General features: G+C 58.3%; 1 protein-coding gene and 1 long non-coding RNA gene across 3 annotated transcripts; one reads left to right on the top strand and one right to left on the bottom strand.

Moving 5' to 3' along the window:
* Positions 1-1543: 1543 nt before the first annotated feature.
* SIX3 (SIX homeobox 3) lies at positions 1544-13320 on the bottom strand. The gene is made up of 3 exons (XM_023619147.2): positions 13204-13320; positions 4841-5660; positions 1544-2992 (listed from the first exon to the last, which is right to left on the bottom strand). The coding sequence occupies exons 1-3, from the start codon at positions 13256-13258 to the stop codon at positions 2800-2802; spliced, it is 1068 nt and encodes a 355-aa protein (XP_023474915.2). The 5' UTR covers positions 13259-13320; the 3' UTR covers positions 1544-2799.
* LOC106781745 (uncharacterized) lies at positions 8363-16397 on the top strand. Of its 2 annotated transcripts, XR_011426462.1 has the most exons (5): positions 8468-8850; positions 11339-11469; positions 12217-12261; positions 13011-13213; positions 14184-16397. It is a non-coding gene; the product is annotated as an uncharacterized lncRNA (long non-coding RNA). The 2 variants fall into 2 exon arrangements; XR_002800183.2 differs by lacking the exon at positions 13011-13213 and having other exon boundaries at positions 8363-8850.
* Positions 16398-19875: the final 3478 nt, after the last annotated feature.

The following is a 19875-nucleotide window of genomic DNA, read 5'->3' on the forward strand; positions in this document are numbered from 1 at the left end:
TCTGCTTCCTAGTGTCACCAGCCAAGGCCCTTCCAGGAGGTGCTCTCCAGCAGTGCCACCCTTTCCTTCCGCCCATCAGTTCTGGTTAGTCAGTTGGGTAGGGTCCATCCAGACTCTCCACACTGTCTGAGGCAGTCAATTCTTTGGGTTTCTAGGCCCAGGCTCTGGGTCAAGTATGTGACAGGCCATTTAAAAGCGAGGGTAGGGGACAGAGCCCCTCATCCCAGACATCATTCTGTGCACCAGAACAGAGGCTCAAGCTGGGTAGAACCCAGGAAGCCCCTTCCCCAAATTCCTACCACCTGGGTCAATATTGCCTGACATGTGGCATCAGGAGGAACGTCTTCCAGGGCAGGGAACGCATGCAGAGATTCTGACACCGCGGTGCCAGACCACAGAACTCCGGGGCTCTCAAGGTCATCTGGATGCCCTGATTCTAAGTAAGAACGCACAGAGGAATCTTTCCTTTCACGCAAGCGCGCTCCGTGGGCGCACAAGGCCCCACTTGCGCGCCAAGAGCACGCGGGAGCCTGGCCGCCTTTCTGCCCAGTTAAACCCCATGTGCTGCCGCGGATGGGGACAAAAGGAAATCGGAAGTCAAAATTAGTTTGGAAACGGGCGCGAAATTCCAGGCACGTTTCTCCCTAATCCTCCTCGCTTTGGAAATTGGACTTTCAAGTGAAGGCAAGTTTTCTGAAATTACCTCTTTGGCTCCTCCTCGGGGGCGAGCCCGCCTGGCCCAGAGCTGTGGAGGCGCCGCCAGCCACGCCATCCCAGGGAACAGTGCGGGGCCGCTCGGGGCGGGGAGGCCGGGGGCCAGTGGGAACCTGGTTAGCAAAAGGCGGTGATTTTTTGGTTTTCATTTTAAAGTGTAAACTAACTCTGAAATGTCTTAGGGGCTCGAGAGACTCCAGTTGATCCCAAAAGACGGGGAGAAATTTCAAGGAGACAGATGAGAGCCATAAGGCAAGTCATACGGTCGCACAGCTGCGCACAAGGGTGGTGAGGAGGGGGTCCATCCTGATTCTAGGCCCTAAACTCCTCAAACTACCTCCTCCCTCCCTGTCTCTACCTTCCCCACCCCAGCTACAGTTGTCCCCCCACCCCCCAAAAAGAAGACAAAACCTGGCAGCTGCGCTCTGGATGGGTACTTGGGTTTGGCGACATTGTGTGTTTCCCCTTTAAAAAAAAAAAAAAAAAGCAGCAACCGAAAGACGCCAAACACACCCCAAAGACCCACTTGGGCTGTGGGAGGCTACAATTCCTAGGGATCTCGGCCTGGCATCTCGCGCTGCAGAAACCGACCATAGCCCCCTCCCCCGGCGCCCTCTCTGCCTTTTCGCTCAGGATTTGGCTTTGGTTCTTTTCCGAAGGGCCTGTTCCCGTCTTCCCACCTCCCCTCCCCCCCACAGGAGAAAACTCAGAGCCCAGCCTCCAAATTCTGCCCCCGCTCGGGCCGCGTAGCAAGAGTGGAAGCGAAGGCCGGGCCGCTGCACCCCGGGGCTGCGGCACAGGGGCGGACGAAAACACCAGTCTGCGGGAGTGATAAGAAAATGGAGAATACTGTATTTGCTTTAGAAAGTTTTTACATATAGATAAACACGCAGTTAAGATAACAGTAAAAGCGCCCTACGGGGAGTGAGCGATATCTCCAAAGCAGCTAAGAAATACTTGAAATAGCTTTTGCATAAGAATACTACGGTCTCACTCTCCGCTTTCGCTAGCGACGGGGTCCCTCGTCCTAACCCAGCCCGCTACGCCACGCCTTGACTGCCAAGTTGACGCCAGGAACACTGAGTGGGAGGGGAACCCCGAAAAGGAAAGAGACAGGTGAGCGGGGAGGGAGGAAAAAGAAGGGAGAAGAGAGAAAGAAAGAGAAAGGGAGAGGAGAAAAGCAATATCATATACAGGCAATTTCTACACATATATTACAAACTGGGAAAATGACCGATCATTAAGATATACATAATTCATATAAAATTTTGAAATAAAAATAAAAATCTGTTACAGTCATAACTATTCTTTTTCCACATTTATAACCAGTACCCACACAGGCAGTGACAGAGTGGAGAGAAAAAGGTGCTTACGAAGAAAATGATTGTCTGCTGAACAAAAAAACAGAAGATTGCATCTTGTTTGACCAATACTTGGACTTCAAAACAGAGAGAAAGAAAGAGCGAGAGAGGAAAAAACAGAGAGCAACAAAAGGCAGAAACATTTGCTATTTCCCTCTCGAGTTCTTGTTTTGTTTTGTTTTTAAACAAATTCCGAGAACGGAGATGGCGGTTTTATTTTTTTTCTCTTTTTGTCTGTTTTGCTTTTGTCGTCTTGTCGTCGTGGTGGTGGTCGGTTTTTGTATAGTCGACTCTTTTTAAATCGTTTTAAACTAGAGAGAATATTTTCCCAGATACAAATAAATCGTCATGCAGGTGGGGTGCCGGGTCCGTGGGAACCGAAAGGAGAAGCCGTGTTTGTCCTAGAAAGTATACAATTGTCACCTCTTTTATGTTCTCTGCCCGCGACATCAGCGTTTGTGACTGTCTGTTGGCGTCGCGGTCCTTTGGGGTGGCCATGGTGGTAGATGGTGGTTGGGGGTTGTTGATGGTTTACGTTTAATTTATTTTTCTCGGTTTTTATAGATTTTTGGCTGGGGTGGGAGCGTGAGTGTACTTGTGTGTATGTATGATTGTGTATCCTGATTTCGGTTTGTTCTGGGGGTGGAGGAGGAAGAGGAGGAGGGTGAGGAGGAGGGGAAGGAGGAGGAGGAGGAGGAGGAGGGGTGGAGGGCGGCCTTGGCTATCATACATCACATTCCGAGTCGCTGGAGGTTACCGAGAGGATGGAGGTGCCGGTGTCCGCGCGCTCCGTCAGGCTGGACACGCTGGTGGTGGGGCTGGCCGCCGTGGACGGCGACTCTGCCGAGCCGTGCGTGGGGCAGCCGGGCTCGGCCAGCGAGCGCATGCCGCTGGGTCCGATGGCCTGGTGCTGGAGCCTGCGGGAGAGAGAGAGCGGCGCCCGCCCTGACACAGCGGCCCCGCCACCCTGCTCAGCGAAGCCGCCTCCCGCGCCCGCGCCGCCGGGAGCGAGGCCTGCCGCCGCCCGTGCTCCCGGGCCTTCCCCACCCCGCGCCCTTCGCCACCGCCCCCGACTCCGCTCTCTGAGCTCATCCCTTCCTCCAGGCACCTGGCTGCTCTCGAACGCCGCACAGCCTCCCCAGCGCGGGCCTGGGCTCTCGTCTCCCCTCCTCGGGGTTCTGCCGAGTGTCCCAAGGCTTCCCAGATCGGGCCGGCCTCGGAGGAGAGGAGGCAGAACCGGAGGCCGGCCGCCTGGGGAGGCCTGGGCTCACGTAGCTGTGGACGCCGAGCCCCGAAGCAAAAACCCGGGAGGGAGAGTGCTTGTTTCTCCCCAGTCCCTGGGACTCTTCAGACTGAGCCGGCGCCCCAAGAGCGGTCGGGTCCCCGCAGTGCCTCCTCCTCCAGCTCCCACAAACACCCACAAGAGCTGCGGGTTGCTCACCCGCCACCTCTCCCGGGTCGGACCCGCTGGCTCTGCTCTCTGGATCCCTGTGCAGAGTGCAGGAGCGGGGGAAAGAGGAAACAGCGAAGATGGGAGTTGGACAGTGGGGGAAAGGGAGGAAGAGAAGGCAGGAGGAGAGTGCAAAGCAGTCTCCCGCTACCCCTTTCCCGGGCCAGGCTGCGGCTGCCTTAACGTAGTTTCTGTGAGTTCTCCCCTTAAGGAGGCCTTCCCCTGGCCCTGGGCGCGTCCCCCATCCAGCGAAAAGTTGGCACCACAGGCAAGGGTGAGAGGGCCAAGGGCTCAGACCTGGGCATTTAAACCTGGACACACTCACTCACTGCAGGAACTCACACCCAGCCTCCAGGCCCCCCGCAGCTGTCAGCAGCTGAGGCCCAGCTCCCTCCCGTACATCAGGCCCAGCGCCATCCCGGGCTGGTAGAGATACAGGCTGGAGATCAGGGCTTTCACCCAACTGCCTCTCTTCCTCCTTCCCTCCGCACTCCTTTCCCCTTTCCCCCTCTTCCCCTCTAGTTCTTTTCTCTATTTCCCCCAGGCCCAAGTCGGCTGACCAGTCAAGCCCAGTACAACTTTGTGACTTTGTGGCCAACTTGGTGGCAGCAAGGCTGCTCCTGCTGGCTTCCCAATTTAGTGGACCAAGGGGATACTCCTTGACTAGGGCAGGAGGGCTAGCACGTGTGCACACATACATACACACACACACACACACACACACACACACACAAGGCCTCTCCCCGCCCAGTCTGGCTCTCCTGTTCCCAATCAGGCGACTGGCAATGCTGAGGGAAGGAGGCCCACTGCAGGTGGCCACCGACTTTTTTCCCTTTGTGGCAGGGACCCAGGTTCAGCTTCCTCTCCCTGACGTCCGTGGATTCCTCCCCAGGTTTTTGCAGTGCATGGAAATAAGAACCAGATGGCAAGAGCGGCTTTCCTTCCTTCCCTATCTGTAAGCTCCAGAGGAGCGCCGAGCTGGGGACCGGGATGAGGAGGCGGTGCGGATGCTGCCCAGCGCTAAGGCTCCCAGGGGCCGGAACCAGGGGCTGTGAGCACTCAGGACCTTACACACACACTCTTCAACCTGATGAAAGCCCTTCTCGGGCAAAGCAATCAGTAAACCCACAGCCCGCCCCTCATTCTGCGCGCTTGGGCAAGCCAAAACTTTCTCCAACTGGCCGGGGGGTCGTGTCTTCTCGTGTGCTCGGCAGCCGGTAGCCGCTCGAGCTCTGCCCCGGCTGCCCCCATTTCAACCCCTCTCTCAGCCCCTGGCCCCGGGGACGGTAGCCAGGCCGCGGGCCCCGCCACTGACCTGTTCTTGGCTGCCGCGGCGCGGTCGCGCTGCCTCCGGTTCTTAAACCAGTTGCCTACTTGTGTAGGAGTGAGGCCGGTGGCCTGCGCCAGTTCTCGTTTCTTGCTGGGGTTGGGGTAGGGGTCCTGCAGGTACCACTCCCGCAGCAGGCTCCGAGTCCGCTCCTTGAAGCAATGCGTCTTCTGCTCGCCGTCCCAGATGGTGCGCGGCAGCGGGAACTTCTTGCGCACGCGGTACTTGTCCACCGGGCCGAGCGGGCGGCCGCGCAGCTTCTCGGCCTCCTGGTAGTGCGCCTCGAGCCACATGGCCTGCAGCTTGCCGTGAGACTCCTTGGTGAACTTGTGGTTCTCCAGGATGTGGTAGAGGTCGCGGAAGTTGCCTGTGTGGAAGGCGACCACGGCGCGAGCGCGCAGGATCGACTCGTGCTTGTTGATGGCCTCGCACGCCCCGGGGGCCACGGGCAGCGACCAGAGGAAGCGGCCCAGCCGCTCGATGTCGCCCGTCTCCTCCAGCGTCTCGCAGACGCTGGCCACCTGCTCCGGCGAGAAGTTGAGGGTGGGCAGCTGGAACATGGACAACTCTTCCGGGGGGGCCCTGGAGCCGCCGCCGCTGCCGCCGCCGCCTGCTCCGCCAGCACCGCCGCCTCCCGCACAGTTCCCGCCGCCGCCGCCGCTGCCTCCCGCGCCGCCGCCGCCTCCCGCACGGTTCCCGCCGCCGCTACTCGCCAGAAGTAGGGAGCGGTGGTGAGAATCAGCGAAGTTTGGCAACAAGAAGTGGGAGGAATAGAGGTCTAGGGGGGAGCGGAATACCATGGACTGACCTGAGAGGAGAGGAGAAAATTCAGGGAGAGGAAGAGAGAGGGGAGGAAGAGGAGGAGAGGGGCGATGAGGACCAGGAGGAGGGAGAGGAGAGGGGGGAGGAGGAGAAGGAAAGGAGGGGGGAGTAGAAGGAGGAGGAGGGGGAGGAGGAAGGGCGTAAGGGACACCCACACCCCACACACATCCACACACACACACACCCGCGCAGCCACATAGAGAGGGAGGAAGAAGAGCGGCCCGGTGCGCGCGCGCAGAGAGAGAACCCGAGACAGAGGGAGAGGGAGAGAGAGAGGAAAGCGAGAGCCAACCACCGCCGAGTCAAGATTCAGCGATTCCACAGCAATCGCCCTAATGACAACAGCCTCATAATATCTCCCCTAAATCCACAGTGAGTGCAGCATTGAAACATTTTGTTTCGCTTTTCTATTGGTCTGCGGTGTGTCGTTGTGGCGTTGCCATGGCAACCGCTGCCAATCACTGTCAGCCCTGCCAATCAATACCGAGAACGTAAGGACGGTTTTACCACTTAGCCAGAGTGGGGGGGGGGGGGGGGGGGGAGGGGGAGAGGAGGGAAAGGGAGAGAAGGGGGAGAAAGAGAATTTTTTAAAAATCTTTGCAACTCTTAATCTCGCCACTTCTCCCTCTTCTCTCTCTCTCTGCTTTTCTCGAAGTCTCTGAGCTCCCTTCTTCCCTCTTCCCCAAATAAGTTGTTCCAGAAATTCAAAAAGCCAAGGGCATAGAGTTATTAAATGGGATGAGCAATTAAACGGGGGGTTTTGTTGGGAGATGAGAGGCTCCCCACTCCGCATGGAGGCCAATGGCCAGCCTGCAAGGAGAGGCCGAGGGCCAGCCGAGCTGGAACGGTTTGCACATGGTGTGCACGTCGGGCCTCCTCTTTCTGCCTATGTGAGCACTAATAGTGGCGAGGAAGAAAGGAGAGATGAGATCATGGGGCCCACCGCGCGCCGACCCTGGCCCTGCGGGATGCTGCGTCCGGGATCCCGGATTTCGGGGGTCATCTGGCGCCTGGGAGCCCGAATTCAGGACTGAGGGTGCTGAAAGCCCCTCTGGCCTGCCCCATCGTTGGCCACATTTACCCCAACTTCCTCTGCATTGGATCCAGCTCCTCTTTACCCTGCCCCTAGTCAAGAAGCCTCGATTTCCCCTATTGCCCTTTATTTTAAAATAGCAATAGAAATAACAGTACACTTCTTTCCATCTTAAAAAACAACCCACCTCTTTGTTTCCCCTCAGACTTCAGCTGCCTCCCCCAGGAGCTGAGGAGGATGTTCCAGAGCCCAGAAGCCTGGGAACCCTCTGGAGCACCCCACTCCCCCAGGTGCCCACTACCCCCACCCCTCTGAGGAGCTCTGGGCCTGCCTATCAGTCCCAGAAGGTCACTCAAACCTTGGAGGCCGCCCCAAAGAGGCAAATAGGCCTGAAAATTGCTTGTTTGCTCATATTACAAAGAAAAAATAATAAACCAATTTCTCTAAGGAAAGTGACATCACAAGCCTAAAACTGACCCCCAAAGGCCTACAAAATGGAGAGGGCCCTCCCTGCCTCAGGCCACTGCAGCCCCCAGGCCTGGCACGGGTATGTATTCTAAGGTATGTTGCTTTTAAGAAGATGTAATCAGCGTCTTGAGCTGGGCCTCCCTTTGTGAGGCCTCTGTGTAACTATGGAAGTGTGATTTACGTAGATTTGTCGGGGTCAGAGACGTCTTTCCCCTGAGCACTGTGTATATTTAGACAGGACTCGGTTTGGTGTTAAAAAGTGTATATTTTGAATGAGTTCACACACAGTAGCCAACAATGCCCACATTGTCGGTCCGTGTACAACGCGTATTGAAACCCAGCGTCCAGACTTCAACTAATCTGCCCTCAATAAAGCTGAAATAATTATCCTAAGCTGCCTTTCCAGAAGAAAAATCATTGAGGAATTCAAAACTTTTTTTTTTTTTAAAGATCTATTCTACATTCCGATGCAGATCTGGGGGCGAGGCGCCGAGTCCATACCACTTTGGAGATCTCAATGAGGGAAGAGAGAAAGAGACGTTGAGAGAGAATTTAAATGGGAAACCTAACGTGACTGGGGCTGCGAGCGCCGCAGCCCCTAACCCCGAGCTCTGGCCCAGCTTAGGCCTCGACTCCAACAGCGCCCAGCCTCCCGGGCCCGGGAACTGCAAGCTGCGGTGGAGCTTCCACAGCGGCGGGGAGGCTCCGGGCTGGGCGAGGGGCCCATCCCGGCCCACTCAGCCGGAGGCAGCCGAGGGTCGCCCGTCCTAAACCCGCTGACGGAGGCAGGGAAATATTCGCCCAAGGGGAAGATCCGGCAAGCCCCACTTGGGGGGGATCTCTCCCCTCCTTGTATCTTCTCCCGGCCGGGAGTCCTTGGCTGCTCAGCTGCGAAGCTCTGGGCGGTCGCTCACTGCGGGCCCAGAAAGAGCCCTAAGGTTGGGACACAAAAACACACTTCATCTTTTCTTCCCGATCCCTTTCTCTCGTAGGGGAAGGATTATAGGCTGAGGGGTGGGAGGGGGAAGGGGCAGGAGGAGGAAGCGGGGGGAGGAAGGAATGAAAAAAGGTAGGGGAGTGGGTATTGTGCCGCGTGTGGGGGGAGAATTCCTACGGGTGGGTTTCCGAATATTGTGTTAAACTTTTTGAAAGCAGCTCGTGACCCCGAAACTGCATCCCCTGGAGCCGAGGACCCAGGCGCCGGGCGGGCGGGTGAAGCCAGTCAGTCCCCTCCCCATGCCCGCAATCCCCTCCTCCGAGTGGGGGCGACCTGGCCTCTCCCCGCCGCTGCCGGGCCAGGAGGGAGGGAGGCTGGGCAGGTGCCGCAGGCTCTGCCGAAAGCGCTGAAATCGAAAACCATCGCCACTCAAGAAGCATTGAGGCAAGTGGGGTTGAGACTCAGCTCGGCGACACCTCTGCCCACCCGCCGCACCCCGCCTGCCCGGGTGGCGGCCGCGGCTTGGGAGTGCAAAACCCGGCAGAGGGAGGCGGCCAGGCGGGCAGCTTTGTGCGCCGGGACCGGCTGGGCGCGGCGGGGCGGGCAGGCAGCCCCGGGCTGTCAGAGCCTCCCCGCAGAGCCGAGCTCCGCGCGGTCCACGCAGCCCACCTCGCTGCCCCGTTGCCGCCAGGGCCTCTCCATTCTGGCCCGAAGCACCAAGCCCGCCGCCAGGAGCCCGTAAGTTGAGAGTCCCGAGAGCTGGGGAGGGAGGCGGGGCGGCCGGTCCTCGGCGTGGATGGCTGTGCTGGCTCCGGGCGGAGCTGGGAGCGCAGACTCTGCAGGGTCTCTGTCTAGGACTACTGACCGTGCATGTGGTGGGGAGGGAGGCTGTGGAGCCCCAGAGCGTGCCCTCCCAAATTCCCAGGCTCTAGGCGTTGGGGAGGAGAGTAGGGGCAGAAGGACCTCGGGTTCTGGGGCCCAGGCCGCCTCCCCCGCTGCTCTAGGGGCCCCGAGGCGTTAGGCAGCTCGAGGGCTGGGAGGTGAGCCTGGGGGATGCCTGGAGGGGGTGGCGCGCAGGGAGCGACTGCATCTTGGGTCTCCCAGAGTGGGGACATTGGGATAGATAGGTCATCCCACGGGGCCTCTAGGTCTCCCGAAGCCTCTGACAGCTCAGACTCCAGGATCTGGGACACGGCGCCGCTATAGGCCAAGATCACAAAATTGCCATCATCGTCCCTGCTTGGATCACGGCCCAGGCCACAGGAAGTACAGTGTACAGGTGTGCGGGGAGAAAGGGCGTTTGGGCTGCAGAGTGTCCGTCTGGTACCAGGACAAATGTCAGTCCCAACCTCAGCCGTCTCAACTCCACCAGCAGAGGTGCCTGAGAGACTCCCACTCTCTCCTTGTTTCGGGTTAACAGGAAAGTCAAAGGGTCCCACAAGCCTCTGAGGAGGAGGACTTGAGGGCTGGGGCAGCTGCTGGGTACGGCCGGTATGTCCTGGGGGGCAACGCCCCTTCCGGCCCCCAGGATGTCGGGAGGCGGAGGCTGGCCGGGTAGCCCGCGGTCTGGGCCTCCCCGAAAGCTGCAAACTGAGGTCCTTGTCGCGGGCGGCCGAAGAGGGCGCAGGGGAGCGCAGCACGCAGGCGGGGAGGCCGCGAAGCCCTTCAAGGACCCCGATTACTTTCTTTGAATGAAAAACAACAACAACAACAACAACTTCTCCCTCCCCGCGCCCCCGCCCCCCGCCTTAGCCTCCGGGGACCCGCGCTCTGAGCAATTGTCGCCCGGGACAGTAAACACAGCTCAGTTGCCTCAACTTTCTCCGCACATAAAAGTTCCCGGCGTGCGGGGAAATTTGAATATTTGATCAGCCCCTTTGAGTGACCCTCATTAGCCGGGCGCCCTGCTAAGGCCCCGGCATTGCAAGAAAGCTGCTGGGCCCGGCATTTGTATGCCTTGTTAGCGCCGCTTAATGAAGCCGCCCCGACTGCTCAAAGGCGGCCTCCGTGGCCGGCGGCGGGCACCTCTCCGCACCCCGCTCTGCCTAATGAGCCCCACCACCCGCTGAAGGCCCCTCCGCCCCCCACATCCTCAAACAAGAGATCTGGCTCTGTCTTGGGCCACCCCACCTCCTACTGCCAGGCCCAGGAGAGTGAGCACAAACTGGGCCTAGCCGGCAGTGGTGACCCAGCGCCAAGGCAGAGAGGTGGGAGACTCGTGGGATGTGAGCCAAACAGGTTTTGCCGCCGCAGATTCTAGCCCAGGGAGGGCACTGCCAACCTCTCCCAAGAGGGCCAATTTCCAGTCAGTCACCCCAGTTCCTTAAAGAGGCATTTGCACTAATGTTGGGGTGGCAGAGGGCAGATGCCCAGGGGAGGGTCAGCTTTCCACCCGCCTCCATGCAGCCAGAGCTGTCGTGCTAGGGCTTGGATTTGAGAAGGGGTGGGCATGCTCAGCTCCTCAAACCATGATTACCCCACCAACCACAGACCCCCCAGCTAGTCAAACGTGATGACAGTTGGCGCTAGGGAAGGCAAGGTATCACAGCCTACCTCGTCCATCCCGCGCCTCCCCCATCTCTCAGTCTGTCTTTAATCATGCTTCCAGTCCTCAGAAGGAAGCACTCTCAGCAGGGCCACCTGGTCCAGGACCAACTGGTTGCTAGGGTGAGAGTGGGACTAAAACAGGCCTGAGGGAGAGGAGGAGAGGGAGTGCTTTGGAAGGAAGGAGGACCAAAGCTACCATCTACTTCCCCTTTTCTCCATGGGGCAGGTGACATGGTTGGCCAGCAAATATAAGGAACGCTATTAGAAGCCGCGCTTCAGTCCTCTCAAAGAGGTGTCAACTTCCTTCTCCCTCTGTCCTCTCTCTCTTCCGATGCCTTTTTCCCTGGACAGTTGTCACTCTAGGTCCCTCCTTACTCAGCTCTTGGGCTTTTAAGGGTTACTTTTGGGGGGATTAATGCACTAGGTTTGGGAAGCAGGCTGCTCTCAGATCCACACTCTGGGCCTTCTGGAGGTGCCCCCATCCAAATGCCCACAACCCATCAGATACACAGCAAGCTGGCCAGATTGGTAACCTCAAGACCCCGTTCCTGGGCCACCGCCTCCAGGAATGAGTGGCACACAAACAGCCCTCACCTTCTGTCAAAGGCCAGGTAGGCCCTGAGATAGCAGAGCTTTTTAAGTCTATCTGGTCTGCTCCTCTTCTCTTTCTCTCCTCCAGGTCGACTGGCATGCCCCACCCCATTTACCATCCTAAGACCCCCTAATTTGAGCTGAAACTGACGAACTCTAGGGATCATCTCTGCGCTGGGCAAGACGGTGCCACCTCCTTGATCCATCCGAAGGGCAAAGGTACGTACGACCGGGGAAGCGAGGGGTGGACGCTGCTGGAGAGAAAGGGGACCCGAGGCGGAGGGTGAAACTCAGCTCAGTGGCCCCAAGGCCAAGCCCACCAACTGCTCGGGGGAGGAGGCGAGGGGAGGGGGCTCGGAGTCCGCCGGCGTCGGTCGGGGCAGCACGGACCTGAGGCGTCGGGGTGGGGGGCTAGATCCAGAGGAGAGGGGCGGGGAGGCGGGGGTCGGGGGAGCGCGCAGGGCGGAGGGGGGGTGCTGCTCTTTAAGAGCCACACGGCTGGCAGGAGAAGCGCTGGGCCCGGTGCTGGTAGCACGCTGACCCCGAAGGGGAATTACCAGGAAGGGAGCGGCCGGGCTCCGGGGGCTTTGTCCGGGGGCGACCAGAGAGGCCGAGGCACAAGAATAAGTAGCGACGGCGTCATGAAAGGCCGCGCGGAGGCGGCAGCGCTGCTGCTCTTGACTTCTGAGCAGGGCTTAGAAAGCCTGCCCCGGCTTAAGCCGAACTGCTGGTGCCGGACCCTGAGCGCCTAGTCTCCGCGCTCTGAGCCTGCGGCCTTGGGGCCCAGGTGGCGTGGGATGAGAGGGGCACTGGGGTGGCGGGGGACCTGGCACAGTTGCTCGTGGCTCTACAGTGACCTGACCCTAAAGCAGAGCTGCGAGCCGGACGGGCCGCAAGGAGCACGGCCAGAGCAGGAATTTCTTTTTCCAACTTCGGCTTTCGGTTTTGTGTGTCCACCTCGCACAGCTCCGGAGCCAGCCGACCCCAAATGGCTTCTCAACAGGTGGCGAGGTAGGTCCATTTAAGAGTTCTGATTATATCGTCAGCCCCTCCCCAGCCGCATTCCCTTTCCCCTCCCAGTTTCCCCCCTGGCAGCTCCAAATTCCTTGTGCTCCTTCCGCGGGTGAAGGCGGGAGGAGGCAGTTGGGGGGTGAGCGGCGCTGAGCGGTGAGAGGACCCCCTCTCCCTGGGGGTCCTCGGGCTCCCAATTCCAGCCCAGGAAGGCTGGCAGGCGGCCCCCGCTAAGCTCCACCCAGTAGCCCCGGGTCCTACCATTCTTAGCTCGGTTGTGCCGGTGCCCCAAGGTGTAGGAGGAGGCACGGGGGGTGGGGGGGTGGGGGGGGTGGGGAGCGCGCCGCAGCACCTCAAGAGTGCAGGCGGCAGAAAGGGGGCGGAAGACCCTGTGGACAGGTAGCCTTTGTGTAGGGTTTTACGGCAGAAACTCAACTATACACCCTTTCTTATCGGAGACCCGGATCCTACCGGGGAAGCCCGCACCAGCTGTATAATAGCCTGCAGAAGAGCGTCTCAGCAGCCGGGGTGGTGGGGATAGGGTGGGGATAGAGTGAGGGAGGTGGAAAAGGCCAGAGAAGGGAGGAGCGGGAAGCAGAGAACGGCAAAGGGAGGAAATCGGGGCGTCCGAATGAAAAGTCGGAAAATGTCCTCAGAGCGCGCGGGAAGCAGAGGCGCGCGCGCTCGCGGGCGCACATCCCCTCTCTCACACACACACTCTCTTACACTCGCACTCACACTCCACACAGGTAGCCCACGCACGCCGTCCTTGGCAGTGCAGGGTCACAAGCCCCCGCGCCCAAGCAGAGACGGGAGCGGAGCCGCCCTCCTACTCCCTCGCTCCCCGGCCGCTGAGAGCCCTACCGCCCGGCCACCGGTGCCCTGAGAATGACTAGGGGAGCTGGGAGGGCCCCCAGAGCTGGGGCACAGGGAGGATCTTACCTGCAGAAAGGTAAGGGAAGCCGGGAGCAGGAAGCAGCGGCGGATAAATATTCATTAGGGAAGTGTAAGTGTCTCCTTTTAAACAGCGCGGCGCGCGCTCTTGCTCCTATCTCTCCCTCCCTCCCTCTGTCCTCTTGTGAGGTTCTCTCCCCCTCACGCTCAGTCTCTCCCCCCTCCCTTTTCCTGCGAAATGCCGGGTGGATCCCCGTCTAGCTAACCTGTTGGGAAGCCTGAGCCGGGCAGCGCCTCCACAGCTGTTTGCCTTCGCTCTTGGGGCGCACGTTCCCCATCCGCCCTCCCTCCTCTCGCCCAGCCCCTCACCCCCTCCTAAATTACTACATCATTAGCTTTATTTTCCGTTGTGTGGGGGGGTAGTAACGGCGCAGCCTGACCCACCTCCCCAAAGCAGGGCGAAAAGCCGGCGTTATGCGAGGCTGCCCAGCTCCATCCCCACCCCACATCCTCACTCACCATCCCCACCCACTCGTTTCTTTTTTCCCCCTCTTTCTATTTCCACCTCCATCACGTACCAACCCAACTCCACCATTCCTCCCTCCCCAGCCGCCGCCAATCCTGATCCCCAACTGGGTCGGTAGTGAGATGCCAGGTCTGTAGGTCCAGTGCGCCAAGCTTGGAACTTCACCCTGCACTGGATGGGGGTAGCCCTCTCAGTTCCCCTTTCCCACGTAGTTTTCGAGCTTGACCCTGAGTGGCACCTGGGCAGCTTGGGGCTTAGGATCACAACACGGGGACGCACAAGGGTCTCACCTCGCCAGGCCTCAGGACCCCCGGGCTTTGGCCCTTTAACTGGGCCTGTGAAACTGCATGGAGGGTGGGGGAGAGGTGGCCTCACTTGGTGCGAACGCGCAGGAAAGACAGACCGACCGACCTACGAACTGACGATGGCCTTTTACGGACAAACTGACCTAAAGTTAGCTGCAGGTTCGCATCTTTCTCACACTCACGAGAAACATCTACAGGATTCCAGGAACGCACAAGTCCCCGCAGGATCCCTCGGAGAACCGCTTCCAGTCGCACGCCAGCAAGAGCACGCCCCCTTCCCCATCCCCGCACGCCGGAGGCCAGCGCTCCCGCGGGCCTCGGAGACTAGACCGCGCGCGGCCCACACTGCGACTCCGGGAGGAGGGATACATAGCAAGACTGCCCCAGGACGACCCTGGCCACCCTTCTTGGTACACTTCCTTCCTGTTCCAGGCCCCTAGGTCACTCCCAAAGGTCTGCGGAATGGCGTGGCCCCAGGGTGCGGGGCCAGAACCCTCACTCCGACAGCCGGCTGAGCTCTGCGCGCCGAAGTAGGGGCGGGAGGAGGGGCCGAGGGGGCGGGCCCAGGCCAGTTCCCAGTTACAAATACAGCTGCTCCCGGGAGGCCAAGCAGGAGACTTTCGTCCCTAAACGCGCACATCCCTCGCCCGGAGGCGCCATGACTTCACTGTCGAGTCCCGGACCTTCCCCAGGATCCCGGGGCGCACTCGGCCGGCTGTTTGGTGGCCTGAGTGGGGGATACGGCCGCGATCCGCGAGGTGACCTCGCGATCCCGCTCCCTCTTTGGCTCGGCCTGGCCAAAATCCACCAGGCGAAATACCAGAGGCAGTTTCGACCCTTCTGAAAGGGAACGAGGCGCTGGAAGGTCGAAGAGTCTCTCTCCTCCTGGAAGGTGAAGAAGTTGGGGAGATGAAGGTGTAAGAGCGGCCTAGAGGGCCTTGGGGCCAGGATCTCGCACCCCACCCATAGCCCCGAGTTTGCACTTGCATACCTCCTCCCCATGCAGACCCAGGAGGTCGCGCACGTCCGAGCTCAGGCTTAAGCTGAGTCTCCTGACTGTGCATGGAACGTACCCGAATACACACGGGAGAATTAGAGGAACGTTAACAGCAGAAGTGAGGAAAAACGTGTCCACAGACAGAATTATTAGAATGGACGGGTGCGTACCCAGTTGTCCAGATGCAGACGAAAGCGGCAGTGCCCGCGCAGAGTGACCCCAGCCACGCGAGCAGATGTGCAGGAAGCCACAGGCGGGGAGGGCGGCGAAGGAGGATGCAGGCTGGGAGGCCAACAGTTTCCTGCCAGAGGGAAGTTGGCTCCCGAAGGAGACTTTGTTGAGGCGACTGGGTAAAAGGTTTCAGGTGAAGTCCTGGAGACTAGAAAGAGCACCTCATCCACCCCAAAGCCCACCCATTCACCCTCCTCTCAGCTGGCCTGGAGACACCCGGAAGAGGGCAATCCAGGAAAGACTCAGTTTGCCTGGGATTTAGTTATTATTATTGGTTTAGGAGATTGTGTTCTGAAGGGGGTGGGGTGTAGAGCATAGATGTCCTCACTCAATGCCCGGGGATTCCTGATTCTTAAGGAGAACGTTCAGCTCTAACCAGGGCTCAAGAAGCTGGCGGGTTCTTATTTCGCTCCTTTTATCCCAAATTTAACCGTTGAAAGAACCTTAGCTCAGCTGCACACCCGCCTGCCCTAGCTTCCATCACACTACCCTGCATTGCAAATAAGCCTGCAAAAGAACACTCCAGAGCAAGCTGAATTATTTGGTTTATTGAACTAATTTTCTTTGTGAGATATTGGGAAGTTGTTACCCCGTACTCCCTGGTCCCAGACAGAGCTCAGTATCCTGGCCAAGCTGGGGATTTGCAAAGACAGATTCCCAGAGTGGCTCTCCCGAAAGGCCTGAGCAAGTGCACAGGCTTGTTTGTACTTTCAGCTCAGTTTATCTGCCCAGACCTAGGGAACTTTCTAGACAGTAGCCACGATGGTTTTCCTGCAGAAGAGCCAGGCACACTGGATGCAATGGTGCCCTCCCTTCCACTTGGCCTCCTCCCCAACTCTCTTTCTGAAAGTAGAGGGTAAGTTTGGGAAGATTCTTTCAGACAAAAAAAGAAAAAAAGAGGACTTTCTGGGCCAGCAAGTCGGATGATCACCCTCCAAGGGGCAGAGGAAGGTATGTCTTGTGAAGAAGAGATGAACCATCCGGAAAACACGGCAGGAGAACATGGCTGAGCAGATGTAGATGCCCTAGAAACGGAGGGGGTGTGGGGGGTGAGGAGGGAAGAATTTCTTCCTCTTGGGGGCAAACACTGTATCCTTTTCCTCCCCCAAAGATACACTTCATTCCTTAATTTTAGCAAGAGTTTGTTCTTGTAGATGTTTTGAACAATAAAAAGCGAAAATCCCTTTAGACTCGATTAATCTTCCTTAGAAGGGCAGTTTCTTCCAAGACCTTTTTCTTTCCCCAGGTTTCTTTTTCCTTATTCCCTAAGAGTCCACCTGCTGATGCACAAAGAGGTGTGACAGCAAGAGAGACAAATAAGGAGACTGTCACTCCCAAACCCGAAGTGTAACTTCCATCCTCTGTTGCTGAGATTCAGGGCACAAAAAGTGAAGCTCTTTCCTTGGGGCCATTTCTCTCCACTTTGGGTGGTTTATTTAGAGCCTGTCCAAACAATAAATAACAATCAGCATTTTAGATTTGGAGATGTTTGTTATTACCAATTAATTCTTAAAACTCCATCTGATTTCTAAGACTGCGTGTCCATAGCTAAGCTCATTGCAACATTTATCACTCAAGCAGAAAAGCAGCTCGTTGTCTCATAGCCCCAAACGCCAGTGTACAGTGACTGGAGCAATTTTTTTCCTCCGTGTTTCCTAAACGCCCTTGTCACCTCTGCCCGAGCCACAGGGCTCAGGGCAAAACCGGGAAGGTTTGTGAGTCTCTTGATTCGGGCGCACTGTGTTAGCTTTTTTGTTGTGAGGAATTCTTAGTGATTGCGTGTTTTCCTTTTTTTTTTTTTGGCCCAAAACGAGCCGACTAGAGTTGCCCGCGTCTTCCTCAGCAGACGCCCGCCGCCTAGATAGAAGCTAACCATTTCCGCTGCCCGGGGCAAAGGGCTGAACTTTGTTGTCCGGTCCAGGGCTGGGGCGGGAAAGCGAGGGGCGGGGGGGTGGGTGTGCGGGTGGGGGAGGGGACAACCATCACCTTCAACAATAAAATAAAATAACCAGATACCCCTTTAATCCCTTCTATTAACAGTGTCAAGGCGCTAGAGAGGCCGTCTCACCTCCAAAGGTGCCTTCACCCCCGGAGGGCCCAGGCTTCCAGGCCCAGCCTTACACTGGGCCCGCGCGCCGAGAGGAGGTGCTCCGACGGCAAAAACCCCATACATTTTTAACTACAGTGATTACTAAATTAATAGCAGGCACTAAGACAGATGTCAAAACGTCTTGAAAATGTTTATCTGTGAATAATTGAGAAGGTGGTGGGACGCATTATCTGATTGTGTAATGAAATATGTATGAGGAACAGCTGTTTGCAACAGTCCCCTCCCGCCGCCTCCTCAGCCGGGGCCCTTCTCTTGGAAGCAGGAGTCGCGACGAAGTTGGTGGCCCACTTCCGTCCACTTGGGAGCCCGCTGGGTCCCTCGGGGGGCTGCTGGCGGAGCTGTGGCTCCAGCGCGCCCGGGAGTCACCCCCTTTCCTGACGGAGGACATCAGCCATGAGTCACCCCCCAGCCTTGCTCTTTCGGCTTTGGTGGCGGGTGAGGCTTCGCGGCGGCCGAGCTGTCCTTCGCGCCCTCGGGGCGGGCCGCGAGCTCGGCCTGCCATGCCCAAGGAGAGCCCGGGCGCGGGCGGCGGCGGCGGCGGCCGGGAGCCCTGGCGTCAAGCGGCGCGGCCTGCAACGAGGCTGGGCACGGGTCGCCGCGGGGTAACGGGGCTCCCGAGAGGGCTTTGTTCGGCGCTCCTGCCGCTCCGCGCACTTCCTCCCAGCCCCCGCCGGCGCCCACCCCGAGCCTCCGCGCCCGCCCTGTTTGTTTTCCCGGCCCCGCGCCCTCCACCTCGGCACGCAAACCGCCCTCGGGGCCGGCGCGGCGAGCCCTGGCCCCGCAGGAGGCGGAGGGAGGGCAGAGGGAGCTGTGGAGCCTCTCTGGACTCCTGGGCCAGGGGCTGGCCGGGCCGGGGAGGTGGCCTCATGGGGCGCATGGCCTCGGCGGGCTCCAAAGGGCGCTGGCGGCCCGCGCCGCCGCTCACCCGGCTGCCGGAGGGCCCCGGCCCCAGCCCCAGTCGCCAGGAGCGGGGCGGCGGCGTGGGGCTAGACGAGGACGCCGGGAGGGGCCCCAGCAGGCCTGGGCCTTCAACGCAGGGTCAGCAACACGGATACGCCCGATGACCCCCGTGTGGGCGTGCTGTCCCCTTCGCCGCATTCGGGCGCTTCGCGCGGCGATGGACCCGTGTCCCGGGCGCGGTGCTCGCCGCGGCCCCCGGGCTCGCCCGGCCATAGGCCTGCCCGCGCCCTTCCGCCTCTGCGGCCTCCTGGCTCCTCGCCTTCCCGAGCCCGGGGCCCCGTCCCCGGTCCCTGGCGCCCAGGAAGCCTCGTCCGGCACCCTCCGGCCGCGCTAGCCGTTCCGCCGCCGCCGCGCCGACCGCCCCGGGGCTGAGAGCGGAGGAGCGAAGTCCGGCTCCGCGCACCGAGCGTCTACGCGGTTTCCACTAATGACTCGCAGTCAAGATGCGCTCGGGCGTTATTTCTCGAGCATCCCCCCTTTCACCTAATCCCTTATGCTTTTATTCTAATCCTACACATTACGGTTAATCTGTAATGATACCGCTTCGGAGGAACCTGTTGCATACGAGGCACGGCAATTTGTAACCTTGGAAACAGTTTTAAATAAAGATTATAACACTGATGTCAACTGTGTTTATTCTCCGCGCGGGGTGTGGGTTGGGGGCCTGGCAGCCCCTCGGCGGAGAAGAGGAAGTTTGGAGGGAAGGGAGCGAGGCGCGTGGGGCAGAGTGGAGCGGGCAGGGGTCCGGACGGCAGAGAAGCAACCAGAACCCGCTCCAGTTCTCCCGTCCGGCGGCTTTTGAGTTTTTCATTTTGAGAAATCGCGTGGTGTTAAATCGGAGGCGTGGGGAGAGAGGAAGCGTTTGCAAAATTGAGGAAAACTTGGTGCACTTGAGCTACTGTGTATTGCGAATTAGCATGCAGCCGGGCCCTACGCCCCTGGGACGTGGAAGCCGCTGAGAGCTGAGAAAGGGCGCTTGCAGGACCCTTCGGCTGCAAGAAGGCAGAGCAGCCTCGGTACCGATCGCTCTGGCTCCGAGCTTCCTCCTCTATTAAACGCACAGGCCACAGCAGCAACCACCACCAAAAATTGTTCGCACGCCTAAAGCAAAATTAAACATAATTGCTTTTATTTATCTATTGCTTTTATATCATTAAAATATTTTTAGTTACATTGTATAAAATAGCATCCACGCTGATTATTACCTGCCATATCTGTTGATCTGCTCCTTGTGTATTCAGCACAGCAATATTAACAATTAAGAAAAAAGCACATCTTATATATTGTATCTGTCAAGATATGTTACAATTTCCATTAACAAAAAAACATTATTCTTGTTGAAGACGCTCTGAAGCATATCTTTCCTGAACACTTTATTAATAATCATAGTTGTCAAAAAGAATTAGATATGCATAGATTGCAGATGCAAAGGAAATATTAGATGCACAGAATAAAATATACAGTGGGACTGAGGCATAACTATTTTTCTTTTTTAAATAAATTTTTACCGAGGTGAAAAAAAACTGAGCTATTAAGCTTACTTAAAAGATGGCTTTGTTGGTTTAATTATACTGTAGTTATTTTATAAATA

Source organism: Equus caballus, chromosome 15, assembly GCF_041296265.1.
Source record: "Equus caballus isolate H_3958 breed thoroughbred chromosome 15, TB-T2T, whole genome shotgun sequence".
Lineage (NCBI taxonomy): Eukaryota > Metazoa > Chordata > Mammalia > Perissodactyla > Equidae > Equus > Equus caballus.